The following is a 16,146-nucleotide window of genomic DNA, read 5'->3' as shown; positions in this document are numbered from 1 at the left end:
GAAACTGGAAAACAAAAAAACAAACAAACAAACTATAAAGTATATCATAGCAGGAGTATATTGAACATATACTCCTGCTATGAGTCATTGAAATTACTGATTTCTCTAAAATGAAAAAAGCTGCCCTTTCCCTGGGCCAGAATTTTGAAATTACAACAACAGAGATGTCACAGACTTAGTTTCTTGTAGATACTGCTGAAAACCTTTCTGCACCTGGATGGTACTTGTCAATGCATATATAGAGGAAAAGGAGGACAGAAATTATACTAAAGAAATGCAATCAATAATCATAATAAGTTTACATTCTGTTATTATCCTGTTGCCAATTTTTTTTTTTACAACCTCCCCCCCCCCCCACTTCTACAAATTATTAGTACTTGGGATGTTGGGATTCTGTGGAAAACCTGAGGTTCAAGAGTAGTTTTGTGACTCCAAAAGAATGAAAAACACTACCTTAGGATTCTGTGGCCCCACTAAAGATTATAAATAAGTATTGACAGCTGCAAGAAGTAAAACCAGAACTTAATACTAACATTTAAGTTCTGCTGGAACTCTGCTTCATTTTATTTTTAAAAATAAAAAGGAAATTGTTATTTGTTAGTTATAATAATGCTGAGCCAGTTTGGTGTGAAGTAAGTAAAGGAAAATCAAAAATAAGGAGTAGGAGTATGTTCTAAGCCAAATGACTACTGTCACATAACTTGGAAACAGTATAGCACTAATGCATGTTCTAGTATGTGCTCATATATTAGCATTAGTAGAGGCATTTGATGCAAGAAAGCAAGCTTATGCAGCATCAGCCAAAAAAAAAAAAAAAAACCCACTTCCACTTCACCCCTCTGTTCGTTCAAAATACCTGTCCAGCGGAGCCTTAAACTTATTTAGGCTATCAACCTCCACCACAAGGGATGGAAGTCTGTTCCACCAACCAACCACCCGCTGGCTAAAGGCAAATTTCCGCACGACTATCCTACATCTGTCTTTCCTCAATTTGAATTTATGCCCTCTCAGGTGATTTTTCTGAGCTAGAGGAAGAATCCCATCATCATTGAGCATGCTTAAACCATTCAAGGCTTTATACACCTCTATCAGATCACCTCGCTGGTGCCTAGTCTCCAGACACTGTAATTTGCAAAACTTAAGCCTTTCTTCGTAAGAGCACCCCTTTGTTCCATTCACTAATCTTGTTGCCCTTCTCTGTACTCGTTCCAGCAGCTCTACATCCTTCTTGAAATGAGGCCTCCAGACCTGTATACAGTACTCTAGGTGTGGCCTGACCATTGCCTTATACAATGGAATAATCACCTCCTTATCCCTGCTGGAAAAATTCCTGTATATCATTGACAATACTCCATGAGCTACTCTTGCAGCCCATCTGCACTGCTCAGAGAACTTCATATCTGCCTGCACAGCCACCCCCAAGTCCCTTTCATTCTCAACCACTGTCAGTGTAGTACCACAGAGTTGATACGTTGCTCTGGGGTTGCTGTTTCCCATGTGTAGTACTTTACATTTGTCAATGTTAAACTTCATTTGCCACCTCTCAGCCCATCTGCTCAACCTTTCCAGATCCTGTTGCAGCAGCATGGTGTCAGTAGTGTCCTCGACAACCCTGCCAACCTTTGTATCATCTGCAAACTTGGACATTAAGCTTGATATACCATCATCAATATCATTTATAAATACAGAAAACAATAATGGACCCAACACTGAGCCCTGAGGGACTCCACTAATAACATTAGTCCACGATGAGCAGTGTCCATTGATTACCACTCTCTGTCTTCTCCCCCTCAACCAACCCTTTATCCATAGCAGCAATTTGCCTCCAATGTCACACTGCTCCAATTTGTGTAGCAGTCTTCCATGTGCAACAGTATCAAAAGCCTTTCTAAGATCCAAGTATATAATATCAAAGTTATTCCCTGCATCCAGTTCTTTGGTGACTGCATCATAGTATCCAATCAAGTTGGTCAGGCAAGACTTCCCCTTAACAAAACCATGCTGTGTCTGAGCTATAACTGAAGTCTTGTCTAAATGATCCTGCAGTGCTTCTTTAACCAGTGCCTCCATTAATTTTCCTGGAACAGAAGTTAAGCTCACAGGTCTATAATTACTTGTGTCAGCCTTTGATCCTCCTTTGTGAATTGGGGTCACATTTGCACATTTCCAGTCTATGGGTACCTTCCCTGAGTCCAAGGAAGCTCTCATAATTATGGCTAAGGGTTTGCTTACTTCCTTTGCTGCCTCCTTTAATATAACTGGATAGATCCCATCCACCCCAGGTGCCTTTCTTGTGTTTATCTTCAACAGTTTCTCCTCCACTTTACTCCCAGTTATTTCAAGATTCTGTAGCTTACTGCTAGAGTTGAATACATCTCTGGCATTCCCCTTGCTGAATAACTCCTCATGTGTGAATGTCGATGCAAAATATTCATTTAGTTTGTTAGCTACCTGAGCAGGATCATCAACAGTTGACCCATCAATATCAAGTGGACCAATCTGATTCACCCCCTTCCTTCTAGAGTTTACATAAGTAAAGAACTCTTTGCTGTTTTTCTTTGCATCCCTTGCCAAGGATTTCTCGTAATCTGCCTTCGCCTGCCTAACCTCCTTTGTAACTTGGTTGCATATCAACTTGTATCTATCATAGGCTTCAGTGTCATGTGTGAATTTGTAAGTATCCCATGCATTTTTCTTCTCTGCCATATGCCTCATTAGTTCATCTGACATCCATTTTGGCCTAAACCTTGAACAATATTTCTTAGTTGGTATGTAAAGCCTAGTAGCTTCCAAGATAAGTTCTTTGAATGCTTCCCATTTTGAATTTGCTGTTGGTAACAGCATCAGTTGGTCCCACTGTATAGAATTTAAATACTGTCTCAGTCCATCGTAGTCGCCTTTACGGAAGCAATAACCCTTCCCTTTACCCCTAATGGTAGTTACCTCTTTGAGTAAATCCCACTTCAGCACACTGTGATCACTGCCACCTAGTGGTTCATTTATCTGCAGATTCTTAATGCATGAAGAATCACTGCTGATAATCAAATCAAGAGTGTTACTCCCTCTAGTTGCCTCCCGAACATGCTGATGTAGAAAACAATCATCCAATAAATCCACAAAAGCCCTGCTAGTGCGTGAGTAACCAGCCCCCAAATTCCAGTCAATATCTGGGAAATTAAAATCTCCCATTATAAGACTCTCTGATTTACTGGCCCACTCTATTTCCCTGTACAGTTCCTTATTATACTCATCAGAGTCATTAGGCCTATAGCACACTCCTACTCTCAATTTTGATCTCCCAATGCTTATGTCACACCAAACTGACTCAACACTGCACTGTCCAGCGATGTCGACTGGCTTCACTTCCTTGGTTTTTATGTGTTTCTTAACTAATAGCATAACCCCTCCCCCCTTCCTATCCTGTCTATCCTTTCTGTAGACGTTGTACTCCCCAAATTGCAGTTCTGCATCCCTTATATCTGTGTGACACCACGTCTCTGATATCCCAACAATATCTGCCTTTGATGTTTTGAGCAATACCTCAAATTCATCAAATTTATTTACTAAACTCCTAGCATTGGTGTACTCACAAGTATACCTGCACCTGTTTCTATTCTTAGCTACCCTAACACAACCCATGTATTTACTTGACCGGCAATGGCTCCCAGCAGTCTCTGAAATACCATGCACCTTGTTTTTCAGGCTTCTGCTCATTCTAATAGAAGCAGTGCAAGAATCTCTTTCACCTCTGCCAGTGGCTACTGTCAATCTATTGGTCTTTGTCTCCCCCCAAGCTAGCAGTTTTCCGACCCACCTAACACTGCCTCGATAGCATCAGCAAATATTCTCCTAGCGCGCGCGCGTGCATGTGTGTATGTGTGTGTGTGTGTTTACTTAAAATTGAGCTAAAATCATTCCTCAGAATAAAGTAGTAAAGCAAAGAACTCTGAGTAGTCAAAATGCTTTTACTCAGGATAGAACTGTCAAATAATATGCCCTATTTGTAACATGTCCATCTGCAATGGGACATAATACAGCCAAAGGGAATGTCTTTGTGTTTCAATGCAAAGAATGCAAGGATATTAAGCAAAAATCCAGCATTCTGAGGAGCAAATATCAGAGCTTGGAGGACAGGGGTACTGTCCCTGAAGAAATTAAAATATCAAGGCACTCAGCTGCCCAATTCAATGCTAAAACATACAATTATGCATCAGGCAGCAGATTGGGACTTCCAAGGGTGGAAGGCACTGGTCCCAGAGGAAGTGGCCATCGTTAGTGACTCTATTGTCATGGAAATATATTGTGCAAAAAGGAAGAGGACCAGAGTATCTCTGTCGAGGTCAAAAGTTAATTATGGTATACAATAGTAACCTTTTTATGGGCAACAAATATCAAAGATATTGTTGTATATGTTGGTACTAAAGATATTAAGAACAGGAGATCTGAGGATTCAATTAACAGGTATATGGTCAAGGATGAGAAAATTTCTAAATTCTCCTATCATGTCTGGGCAATATTCCAGAAAACAAGAATTTTTCCTGGACATGATAGGAAGGAGAACAGGAAGAGAACCTTGTCAATCAAATCAGCATGTGCAAGGCTCGACTGGTAGAATTTTATTCAGCATGGCATGTGCTTGTTAACAAGAGAAACTGTTTCTTTTACATGGATGAGCTGCATTTAATTAGATCGGATGCAGAAATATCTGCTAGTCTGCAGGGGATGGGGGTTCACACAGACTAATGGCAGCCACAAGCACAGGTGAAACATCATTGTGCTGCATCTATTGTTATGTATGCAGCAGCAGTGTGAAAAGAAAGATATGGGGATTTACAAGATCAGCCATGGATTCTCACGAGATAAGTTACTCTCAGTTACAGTTACTGAGAGCAAAAGCACACCATATTGCTTGTGCAGTAATGCTAGGAGCACAGTAAATAAATTTGATGAATTTGAAGTAGGTTGACATCAAATGTAGACATTACAGGAATATAAGAAACATGGTGCTACTCAAATATGGGGGGATGTAAATTTTGAATATGGGAATACAATGTATAGAGAAAGGACAGGATGGGAGGGTAATATTCTTGGTAATGCAGTGCACCTTGCTGACGTGAGCAGCCTGGATAATGCTGAGCCAGTTTGGCATGACGTAAGCAATGGGAAAACAAAAATAAGAGTAGGAGTATGTTCTAAGCGAAATGATATTGAGAAGTATAATGAACTATACAGACAAACAGAATTGGCCAGTAAATCAGAATGTCTGAATGGAAGTTGCAAGTTAGTCCCTCACACAGTAGCAGAACCTTTCTAAATATAATGGATGAATGCTTTCTATAGCAACATGTTAGACAGGAAACATGAGAAAGCAATATTCTTAATTTGATTATCAGCAGTGACTCTTCTTGCATTACAAATCTCTAGATAAAGGAACCACTAGTTGGTAGGGATTTACTTAGAGATGGATTTGCTTAGATATAAGATATTTTGCTTTTGTAAAGGTGACTGTAATGGTCTAATAGTTTTTACATTCTTTTCAGTGGGATTAACTGATGATGTTAATAATAAAAAATTCTAAATGGAAAGCATTCAGCAAAGTAGTCATAAAATCTACTGAGCTTTTTACAAGAAAGACAGAAGTAGTGTTCGAGGTTTAGACGTAAATGAATGAGCTTATCATTGACAGATAAAATCTGAGTGTATAGGGCTAAGTCAGGTGTCTAAAAGAAGTAAAAGATAAACTGCGTTCTTTAGTAAAAATAGGCATTTGGATAAATTATGCCAGATAGTTAAAATAGTGTCTGTTAGACCGAGAGTTTTACCTTCCCTGTGATCCATCTAATACTCAGTTGTCGATATTGTAACAGAGCAACATCGAACCTGAATCGTGTTGCAATTGGGAACCCAGCGTCAGATGGAAGGATGGAGAAAATATTCCCAAAGTAACTCGCAAAAGTCTGGATCTCAGGGAACGTGAAAAACCTTTTGCTCTAACTAGGTTATACGAATTTCTCTCCATATCTGATAAGTAGTAAGGCAAAGTTTCCCTGGTCCCTACCAGTTCTAGAAATGAATCCATGATACTTAAAAGATTTTTACAACTGGGGAAAGAGCCAGGGAAATGGACTGGATGGCGTGGGAGGTTTTGGAAGAACGAAAAACAGCCTGGGAAAGTAGGTGGGCACATTTTATTACTCTCTCTGACACCATCGCACAAATAAAACACGCAAAAACGGGGGAACCCTTTTGGGGTTGTGAGTCACCGTAGACCATCCTGCAAAAGAAACTTGTGACTTCCAGTGGCCAACAAGAGAGTTTTGCCTTAGAAGACAAAGGAGAGTACAAAATATAAAAAGGACCCAAACAGAAATGAAAGGGTGGTCATCGTTGTCAGAGGCTCTGTCAGTTCATCATCGTGTGGTTGTTTCCTGCAGTTGTCGATGCTGTGGCTGCTGTCGGAGTGATCATCAGCGTCTTGCCGAAGCCTCTTCAGACATTGTCCGCATCATCCGATCTGAATGAAGCAGCAGAAGTGGAAGAACAATGCAGAGAAAGAGTCCTCAAGCCTGGGACAATGCCCTAGCGTCTGACTGGAAGAAGGGAAGTCAAACCATCGGCTTTCGACAATAACAACTAACCTGGAATACAGTTTCTTATGTGTGAATGGAAATGTCTGAAACAGCAAAATTACGTTAAACAAAATGCTTTCTTCGTAAGTACTAAAAATCTGTTTCAATTCAATAATGTGTGGAATAACTATGATTGTCGAAAGTACCTGAAAGGTTTTCCTAGCAAACTAAATGTCAAAAAAAAGGAGTAGAAATAACCAAACATGGAGAGATACTACTCCTTTAAGTATAATGAGAATATCTGATAAAAGGTGACATAGTGCGATCACAAAAATGTTTCCCATTTACTTTAAAGATATGTAGACTACAAAGGTGTTTTACATACATCATAGTTAATCCAACTTATCGTTATTTAGTGAGTGATGAAGTTAAGGAATGTATATGTCTAGAAAGTAGAAAGTAGAATACTATGAAGGTACTCGACTATATGATCTTACAACTTTAATTAAATTGTGGTAGTCATTGTAAGTTGGAACTTGGAAGCAATATATACTTTAATCATTGTACTAATTCAGGATGCATGTATATTGTGTACACGACTTTCTTCACTCAACAAATGTTGTTAGGTGTTATCCCATGTCTCGCTCTCTGTCAATATCTTAAAACAAGCCAGAAGAAACAAGAGATGAAAGGGTTATGTGGGATGAAATGACATCAAGTGATCATTTCATTACAAAACACAACACGATCCAGAACTGCATTGATCAGGGATTAACGAATCCTTGGTTGCCAAGGACAAAGATTTTTATCCTAACAGTTTGAACACCTTGAGAAGTACAGAAATCACAGGCGCACCCCGAGAAAGGGGTGACATGCCACACTTTAACCTTGACAAATGCAAAGTACTGCATTTGTCAAGGTTAAAGAGAATCACCAATGTCAAGAGACAATCACCAAGTTGTGATTTGAGGTTACTAAAGGACCACTTACTTTGAACGTGTACTTAGAAGGGTTGTTTGTGAGAAAAAGAAGTGTTGGCTGTATGGTTAGGATTGTCCGGCATTCTTGTAGGTAAATGAACAATCTGTGTAAGGTCATTAGTAATTGCAAAAACTTCAGCATCTCGACTAGCTGGGTCGGTGTGACTAGAAAACGGAAGGTAACTGGAGTTGTGAACATTACAATCACCAAGCAAAATTACCTTACTGTTAGGAAAGTTGGACAGAGAAAGTCAAGTTGCAAAGAGAGGAAAGTTAGAGGAGGTGGAGGTATCTAATGGTCCTTGAGGTTGTCACAGACATTCTCTCATATGTCAGACAAGCTGTACTTGTTCCCTTGGAGTCAAAAATGTCGATGAAACTGATATTCGGATCACATTCAAGTCAAGTCAAGTGGACTCAATTCCGGATGGTGTGTGACAGCCAAATCCTCTGCTTGCACCTTCACGATGGTGGGACTGTTAATAATCCTGGGTATAACCTCCATGCACAAGCCCACTGTGGGTGACCACCCCAGGGTATGAACCAACATAAGCAGGGGTCGAGGTGTGGTGCCTACACCATATGGAGGAATGCCGCCTCTGTGCTACCAGGCAATACTAGGTGGTAGATGACTCTCATCAACCAGTGCCATACCACCACTTTGCTTATTGGAGGCTTTAAATTCATTTCACAAATATAAGTGGTCTCAATTCTAATCTCAACGATGTCCATTTCCACTTGCAGTCTGCCAAACCCCATGTACTTTTTCTGACAGAATCTCAGTTATCGGTTGATTCAACTACTGCTCATCTCACTTGCCCAAATTATTCTCTGTATGATTCCTTTCGCCTCAAAGGTGGTACTTGTGCATATGTCCATTCTGATATTCCCTGTCAGAGACTTGGTAATTTGGAATATCCTCTTTTCTATATTCTCCTGCTTAAAATCTCTACCTCATTGTGTCACATTCATCTGTTGTCTCTACCATTCTCCCAACTCCACTAATCACTTGGAGGTCTTTGACTTCCTCTCTTTGCAGCTTGATTTTCTCTAGTCCAACTTTCCTAACAGGAATGTAATTTTCCTTGGTGATTTTAAAGTTCACAACTCCAGCTGGCTTCCGTTTTCTAGTCACACCGACGCAGTTGGTCAAGATGTGAGACTTTTGCAATTTACTAATGACCTTGCACAGATTGTTCATTTACCTACAAGGATACCGGACAATCCTAAACATACAGCCAACACGATTGATCTTTTTCTCACAAACAACCCTTCTAAGTACACGGTCGAAGTGAGTGGTCCTTTGGGCACCTCAAATCATAACAATTGTCTCTTCTCCAATGGAGCCTTTATCTCATGGCTATTCCCAGCCTCATATTTTTTGGCATTACAAGAAAGCAAAAATGGGATGACCTGCGAGATTTCTTTTCTTCTTTTCCTTGGTCGGATTACTGTTTCAAAACTTCTAATATCAAATTATTCTTGTAGGAATGGAATCCTTTATTCCACACTCCACTTTAAAATCTTGTCCTTTATCTAAACCTTGGTTTTCCAATAAATGAGCTAAGGCTGTTCAAGAGAAGAATGTTGCATATCATAATTAGCTTGTTTCCAATTCTTCACTTTCATTTTCTGGCTACACCAAAGCTCGCAATAATTGTAAAGCAGTTATTAATCAGTCCAAACTATATTTTGAACAGACTTGCAAAAGTTGTGGCCAAAGCTATTGGCCACAACTTTTGCCCATTTCTGCTCCCACTTCTATCTAGACCGGATGGTTCTGTTGTCACTTCAGCCAGGGATAAAGCTGACCTGTTAGTATCCCATTTTTCTTCCAACTCATGTGTTAATGACCTTGGTAAAACACCTCCCACCATTCCCAACACGCTCCATTCAATGCCTTCTGTGGTCTTCTGTCAAAAGTTGTCAGAAGGATTTTAACGAATATTGACGCAAAGAAAACTCCAGGTCCTGATGGTATTTCTCCACTTGTTCTCAAAACCTGTGTTCCTGAATTTACTCCTGTTTTCACTTTCTTATTCCAAAGGTGTTTTTCCTTCTGCTTGGAAATTTGCTCATATCTATCAAGTTCCTAAAAAGGGTGACAAATCCCTCCCATCCAATTATCGTCCTATTGCAATTACTTTTACTCTTTATAAATTAATGGAGAAATCAATTAACTGCCAACTCTTAAACTACCTAGAAACCTTCCGTCTGAGCAACAATCGCTAGTATGGATTCCGTCAGTTTCGATCCACTGGTGATATTCTGGCTTATGTTACTCATTTATGAACAAATTCAATGGAAAAGTTAGGTGAAACACAAGCAGTTGCTCTTGACACCTCAAAGGCTTTTGATCATGTTTGGCATAAATGTCTTCTAAACAAGCTTCCATCTTATGGTTTGCCAACTGTTTTTGTAATTGGTTATCCAGTTTTCTCTCTGATTGCCCACTGAAGGTGATGGTAGATGGCTCTGTCTTCTAACTTCTCCACTAACACTGGTGTCCCCCCCAAGGTTCAGTTCTTTCCCCCACTCTATTTCTCTTGTATCTTAATGACCTTCCATTGACTGGAAATCCTATCCATAGTTTTGTCGATGATAGCACATTGCATTCCACTTTCCATTTTGAGAAACCTTACCCTGCTCAATCAGCTTCAACTTCTCAAATATCCACTACCAATTCCTTAAATGCTGATCTCCATGTAATTCTCCATTGGGGCAAAGACAACTTAGTTGATTTCAATTCTTCTAAAACTCAGTCTTGTCTTATATCTCGCAAAAAGGATTCTTCTGCTTCAATGCTTATCTTTGGTGACACTCCGATTTCTAGGCAATATGATATATTTCTTTTGGGGATTACCCTGATTTCTAATCTCTCTTGGCAAAAGCACACTACAAATATTGCTTCCTCTGCATCTAAAAAAACTTGGTTTTCTCTTTCGTTCTCAGCTTGACTTTTCTTTGAAACAGCTGTTCACTCTGTACAAATCGCACATCTTTCCTACCATGGAATATTGTTCCCATATCTGGGGTGGTGCTCCCAAAACCTCTGTCAGGCTTCTAGATTCCATTCAGAAGAGGACAGTTAGGTTAATTAATGACTCCTCTCTAACAGAGTCTCTCCATTCGCTGTATCACAGACGTACTGTTTCTGCTGCATGCATTTTCTACAGATACTTCCATGGGCACTTCTGAATTGACTTGTATAATTCCCGCTCTCTCTTTCAAAATAGTCCGAACATATGCCACCACCAGCCAACATCCATTTACTGTCCAACTTCAAACTCACAGAACCAACTTTTCATCTTCCTTTTTTTATTCATTCAACTGCCATTTTCTGGAACAACCTTCCTTTATACGTATTTCCTGAAAATATCCCATTGAGCTGAAATTCAGAATAGATAATACATAGCAGGCAAAGCAGAAAGAAACATTCTAAAAAAAAAAAAAAACATTTCATAACAAGCCATGGTGGGGGGGAGGGATATGGTACTGTATATTTTACACAGGAATGAACAACTTGTCAAACTGTTTACATCACAACACATATGCAATACCTGCAGATGCCATAAATATACTAAATATGCAAAACCATATTATCAAACTGTTATCTGTAATATTTCCTTTGGAATTCTCCATCTTTTATGTCTGCCAGGACTTCAATGTTGTCTCTGCATATGCTTCCTTTCAAATATCCATACAACCAAAAACTGCACGGATGAGGTGGGGTGAGCAAGGCAACTAAGCAATTGGGAACACATACACATGCAGAATATTATCCAGTCTTCAGAAAACATTGCTTGAAGGTTTGAGAATCACTAGAAGGAGCCAAGGACACTGTCCATCATTCACAGTATGCAGCATGGGATGAGGAGGTTTGAACCTCCTCAAAGAATGCTTGTCGTCTAATGAATGTAGCAGTGAAATTCCATACACACAGTAGAATATGGACATGAAGGGTGCTGAAATCAGCTACTTTCACTTTCCTCTTCCATCACAACTATAAACTTAAGAACAAACTCCATGTTTCTCAGAATGCTACAATGGCAGTGTATGGGAATTTTCAAAGAACCTTTCATATTTAACTGAAACCAGTTCCATTGTGTAGCAACTCTACCACCAGGGAATGAATGCAAATTGTGGGCGAAGCTTTCACTCACTGCAACAGGAATTTAATCAACAGCACTCAGAAATTTGTAGATTTCCAATGCTATGGCACAGACAAACTACCTGTCTTCTCAAACTTCTATATTTGGGATAACCCATTTTTGAAACAGAAGCCAACACATCAACATCCCATGATTTCTAATTAGTAATTATTCTAGTCCACTTTGAACAGTGTGAACTATGTCAAGAACTACTTAAAGTCAGATTACAGTACTGGAAAACGTTTTCCAAATGATTTGCACATTCTATCTGCACATGAAACGGGTCTGTGAACCTTATGAAATGCAGGACAAGAAAAGATTAATTTAAGTTCCAGTTGTATAATATGAGTAGTTATGGGATAAGACAGTGACCATTCCCCATTCATTGGCCAACACAACATTCAAATCTCAGTTAAATTTAAGTGCAGAGAACAGGAGTTGAAGATTAAATGCACAAGGCATAATATGATATGGGTTTAAATTAGCTATATAATATCGGTGTAGATACACCATAGTTTACCCATAATTTTAACTACATAGGTAGTGTAAAGGCATCATTTAAATTTTATCTCATACTGTGGCTGCCTTCACAACAAGATACCAGGTATTGCACTACGATGAATAAATAACACTCCTCTAGTAAAGGAGATGACTGTTATTTATTCTCAGCGGGCACCACCACCCAGATGGCCGTTTCAAAGCTAGTTGGTTTCATCGTCGGTGAGTGGGCAATACCTGATATCTTGTTGTGAAGGCAGCCACAATATGAGATAAAATTAAACAATGCTGTTGTTGTTGTTGTTATTTGGTTTTTAGGAGCATTAGCAACTAAGGCCATATTGCTCCGGTGCGGTGGTCATTCCCTGACCTTTCCGCATCTTCCGTATTTGGTGGTGACGGGCTCGAACCCCGGTCTAATCAAGAAGCGTGTGCTACGCACTGCTGCTCCTTCCCACCTGGCTACGGAGGCGCCTATTAAACAATACCTTTACACTACGTACATAGTTAAATTTATGGGCAAACTATGGTGTATCTACACCCATATTATATAGTTAATTTAGACCCATATTATATTATGCCTTGTGCATCTAATCTTCAAATACTGTATCGTTCTGTACCCCATTTGGCATCTCTCATATTGTGGAACAACTTCGCAACTGTGATGGAATGTTTGCATTATCAGGGTACCTGCCCGCCCACCAATGATGAAGCCAACTAGCTTCAAAACGGCCATCTGGGTGGTGGCGCCCACCGAGAATAAATAACAGTAGTCTCCTCTATCAGAGGAGCATTATTTATTCGAAGTAGTGCAATACCTGGTATCTCGTTGTGAAGGCAGCTACAATATGAGATAAAATTAAACTATGCCTTCACACTACGTGTATAGTTAAATTTATGGGTAAACTATGGTGTATCTACACCAATATTATATAGAAAACAGGATGAAATAAAATGAAAAGGATTTAAACTATGAGGAATCACCTTCCATCCAAATTGAGAGATACTTTCAATTCTGAGTGTCTGAATATAATGGATGAATTATCTCGAAGAGTCTGTATCAAGGCAACTGTTGTCATTCTGGAAGAAAAGCATATTTTTACATAACACTAGGATGGTGTTTTAATGAACTCCACTGAATATATAAAAGGATAAAAACTACTTACTGTTATAATTATATGAGGATCAATAGCAAGAATAGTCACGAAAGGACCCCCAGGATCAGAAAACAGTAAATGCACACCATCAAGAACACGTAAAACTTTTTCCTGTTCACAACTATCTAATCCATCTACAATTACTACTAAACGAGTCTGCTGTTCCACAAAAGCATCCAAACACTGAACCTAAAATACACAATAATGAAAAGTAAGTAAAATAATTACAGAAGAATTATGTGCATCATTAAATTATTATTTATCTAAATACTATAAATATCACGAGAGCAACAATAAACCAGTATATTTCCTAAAACTTTATTAACTTTTATGATGCATGCTGTTAATTTTTATGATCTGTTAATGTGATACCATCTTATACCATCTCCAAAATAAATTCATTATTATTTAAAAAAAAAGGAACTAATCTGGACCATAAAATGTTTCTTGCTAGCCAAAATCAAGAAAATTAATGTCAACATTATAAATAATTTGTAAATGCATAAATCAATTCCAATCAAAAATTTAGGCAATGAAATAAAATTGTGGATGAGAGAAAAAATGCATCAATGTATGGAAGGTTGTACGGCAAACAGAACTTTTAATTTTTTAAATGTTTCTAATACTCATATCATCTTAGAACATAGTAACTGCAAAAATGAAATAGATATTTATTTATCATTAAAATAGAGAAACAGGATAAGAGAGTGAAGGAGAGAAGGATAAAAAAAAGTTTTTTTTTAAATGATTTTCCTTTATTCCATTTAACATCTCATTTGAGTTTTAATTACTTTCCTTATTATTTCTTAGATTTGTCATGTATTTTTTATATTTAATATCTATCACTGTGCTTTATCTATTTTATATTTACTATATATTTTCTCATGCACTGTAGTTATTTTCCAACTTCAAACTTTAATTGTTTTCAATTTCATTTTATTCATCATATATATACTTTAAGTATATTTATTTATAACTTTTTTAATACTCACTAACATAGATAAACCTTTATTTATACTTTAAAGTGTTTTTAAATTAGTTTCAGTTCTTTCTCCAATCTTAGGGATTTTTATGTGATATACAAGCAACTCACGTATAACACGGTACTTCTACAACACTGTTTAGCTCTACATGACTGATAAATTGTGGCAATCTTTGCACAACATGGTACTTACAGAATTTCGAACAAACCTCGGAAAGAACGGTATTTTTGAGCATTTATGGGGAGCAAACCCTACTATTATTATGTTGGATGCAATTTTTCAACATTTCCATTCTTTTTTGTGAACCCCCCTCTTGTTGACTTATTAGTCGTTGTGCAAAAGAAATTATTGGGAAATCCCCGTATTTTATTTTGTTTGGAAATCCCCATGTTAGGTTTTGTGCTATTGAACCTGTGCTTGTTTGAGACCACAAAAAAAAAAAAAAAAAAAAAAAAAAAAATTAATTTCAAAGCATTACTAAACTTTGTTCTTAAGAACAACTGTATTAGAATAATTTCTTTGTTGGAAATTAAATTCCAGCCCTAAATTATGCCTAAGGAATTTAGGCATAATTTGGGTAAATGCTGATTTATTAAAAGAATGATTTCTAATTGTTATGTAAGGCAAATAGAACGGTCAGTTCATTCAGAATATATGGTGGAACTGGCAGAAAACGGAATCTGTGCGATAGTAGATATTGCTACGAAGGTTTGATGATATGACTACAGAAGATGTTCAAGAATTACTGGTAGAAAAGAGGCTAGTGAAGGGGATTTGGTGGAAATGGCACTGGAGGTAAACCAAATCAATTCAGAGGATGACAGCACAGATTAAAATTCTGAAGTTCCAAATTTTACACTAAAAGCATATGGGAAGGCATAAACTTAGCCGATCAACTAGAATCTTATTTTCTGAATATAGAGCCTTGGACTGACTGAGAGGAACACAAACTTCAAAAGGGAACTTCAAAAATTAGTGTAATAAAATATTACACTCTGATTATAGACCACCTATTGTTATTACAAAAATTGTTACCCATTTCCCTGATAATGGATTCTTCCACTAGAACTAATTCCTTTTGAACCACAGCTGTCTTCACTCGATTATTATGATCTCAGATTTGAACGGGGGGGGGGGGGGGGGTTGCATCATTTGGCAAATTACTAGAACCTCGAGTCGCCGAAGAAATCCAAATTCCTATTTTTTCACCGGGGCAATCACCTATTTCTTCAGTGACTCAAATTCATCTAGCAATGCACCAAGTTTAGTTTTATATTGGTAAACTCCTTGCAACAGTCATTGCAATAGAGTCTGCTGACGAGGCTAGTAGGAGCCAGACGTGTTCAAAGCCGCTAAGTGGATTTTTCTTATTTATTGATTTGAAATTATTGTTTTTCTAAAACTTTTGATTTAAATTTAGTAGTATAGCATTATTTTGTGATTTTCTGATTAATCTGATGTATTTATTCTTTACTCGGCCTTGTAACTGCATAAAAGTATTGGTAAGGGTATCAAATCCACATGTTACAAGTTGCAACTCCGCTGAACGAGAAGTTTTTTAGCCATATTTAGCCGCTTTATTGAATATTTTTTACATCAAATTATTTTCTGTAAGTAGCTTATAGACCTAGTAAGGATCGTTAGTTTATTCTGAATTGAGACAGCGAGATTTGAAAGTTAATTAATACTTAAGTGTCTGTAGATTTACTATTCGTAACTTGCCACCTTTGTCCTATGATATGTTATATATGGAACTAGATAGCGTTAGTATAGTATAGGTTATAATATTGTCAGTTGATCGGTAGAAT

General features: G+C 38.0%; 1 protein-coding gene across 1 annotated transcript in view; it reads right to left on the bottom strand.

Moving 5' to 3' along the window:
• The window catches only part of Arms (Ankyrin repeat-rich membrane spanning), a 680,132-nt gene that overhangs the window by 223,506 nt on the left and 440,480 nt on the right, over positions 1 to 16,146 (bottom strand). The window contains exon 17 of the mRNA XM_090381558.1: positions 13,365 to 13,544. Coding sequence (XP_090237684.1) covers positions 13,365 to 13,544 — 180 coding nt within the window. The remainder of the gene's footprint in view (positions 1 to 13,364; positions 13,545 to 16,146) is intronic.

Source organism: Mastigoproctus giganteus, chromosome 9, assembly GCF_048544385.1.
Source record: "Mastigoproctus giganteus isolate SK-2022 chromosome 9, ASM4854438v1, whole genome shotgun sequence".
In the NCBI taxonomy this organism is placed as follows: Eukaryota; Metazoa; Arthropoda; class Arachnida; order Uropygi; family Thelyphonidae; genus Mastigoproctus; species Mastigoproctus giganteus.
Note: the sequence above shows the minus strand (reverse complement) of the source record. Positions and strands in the feature narration are given on the sequence as shown.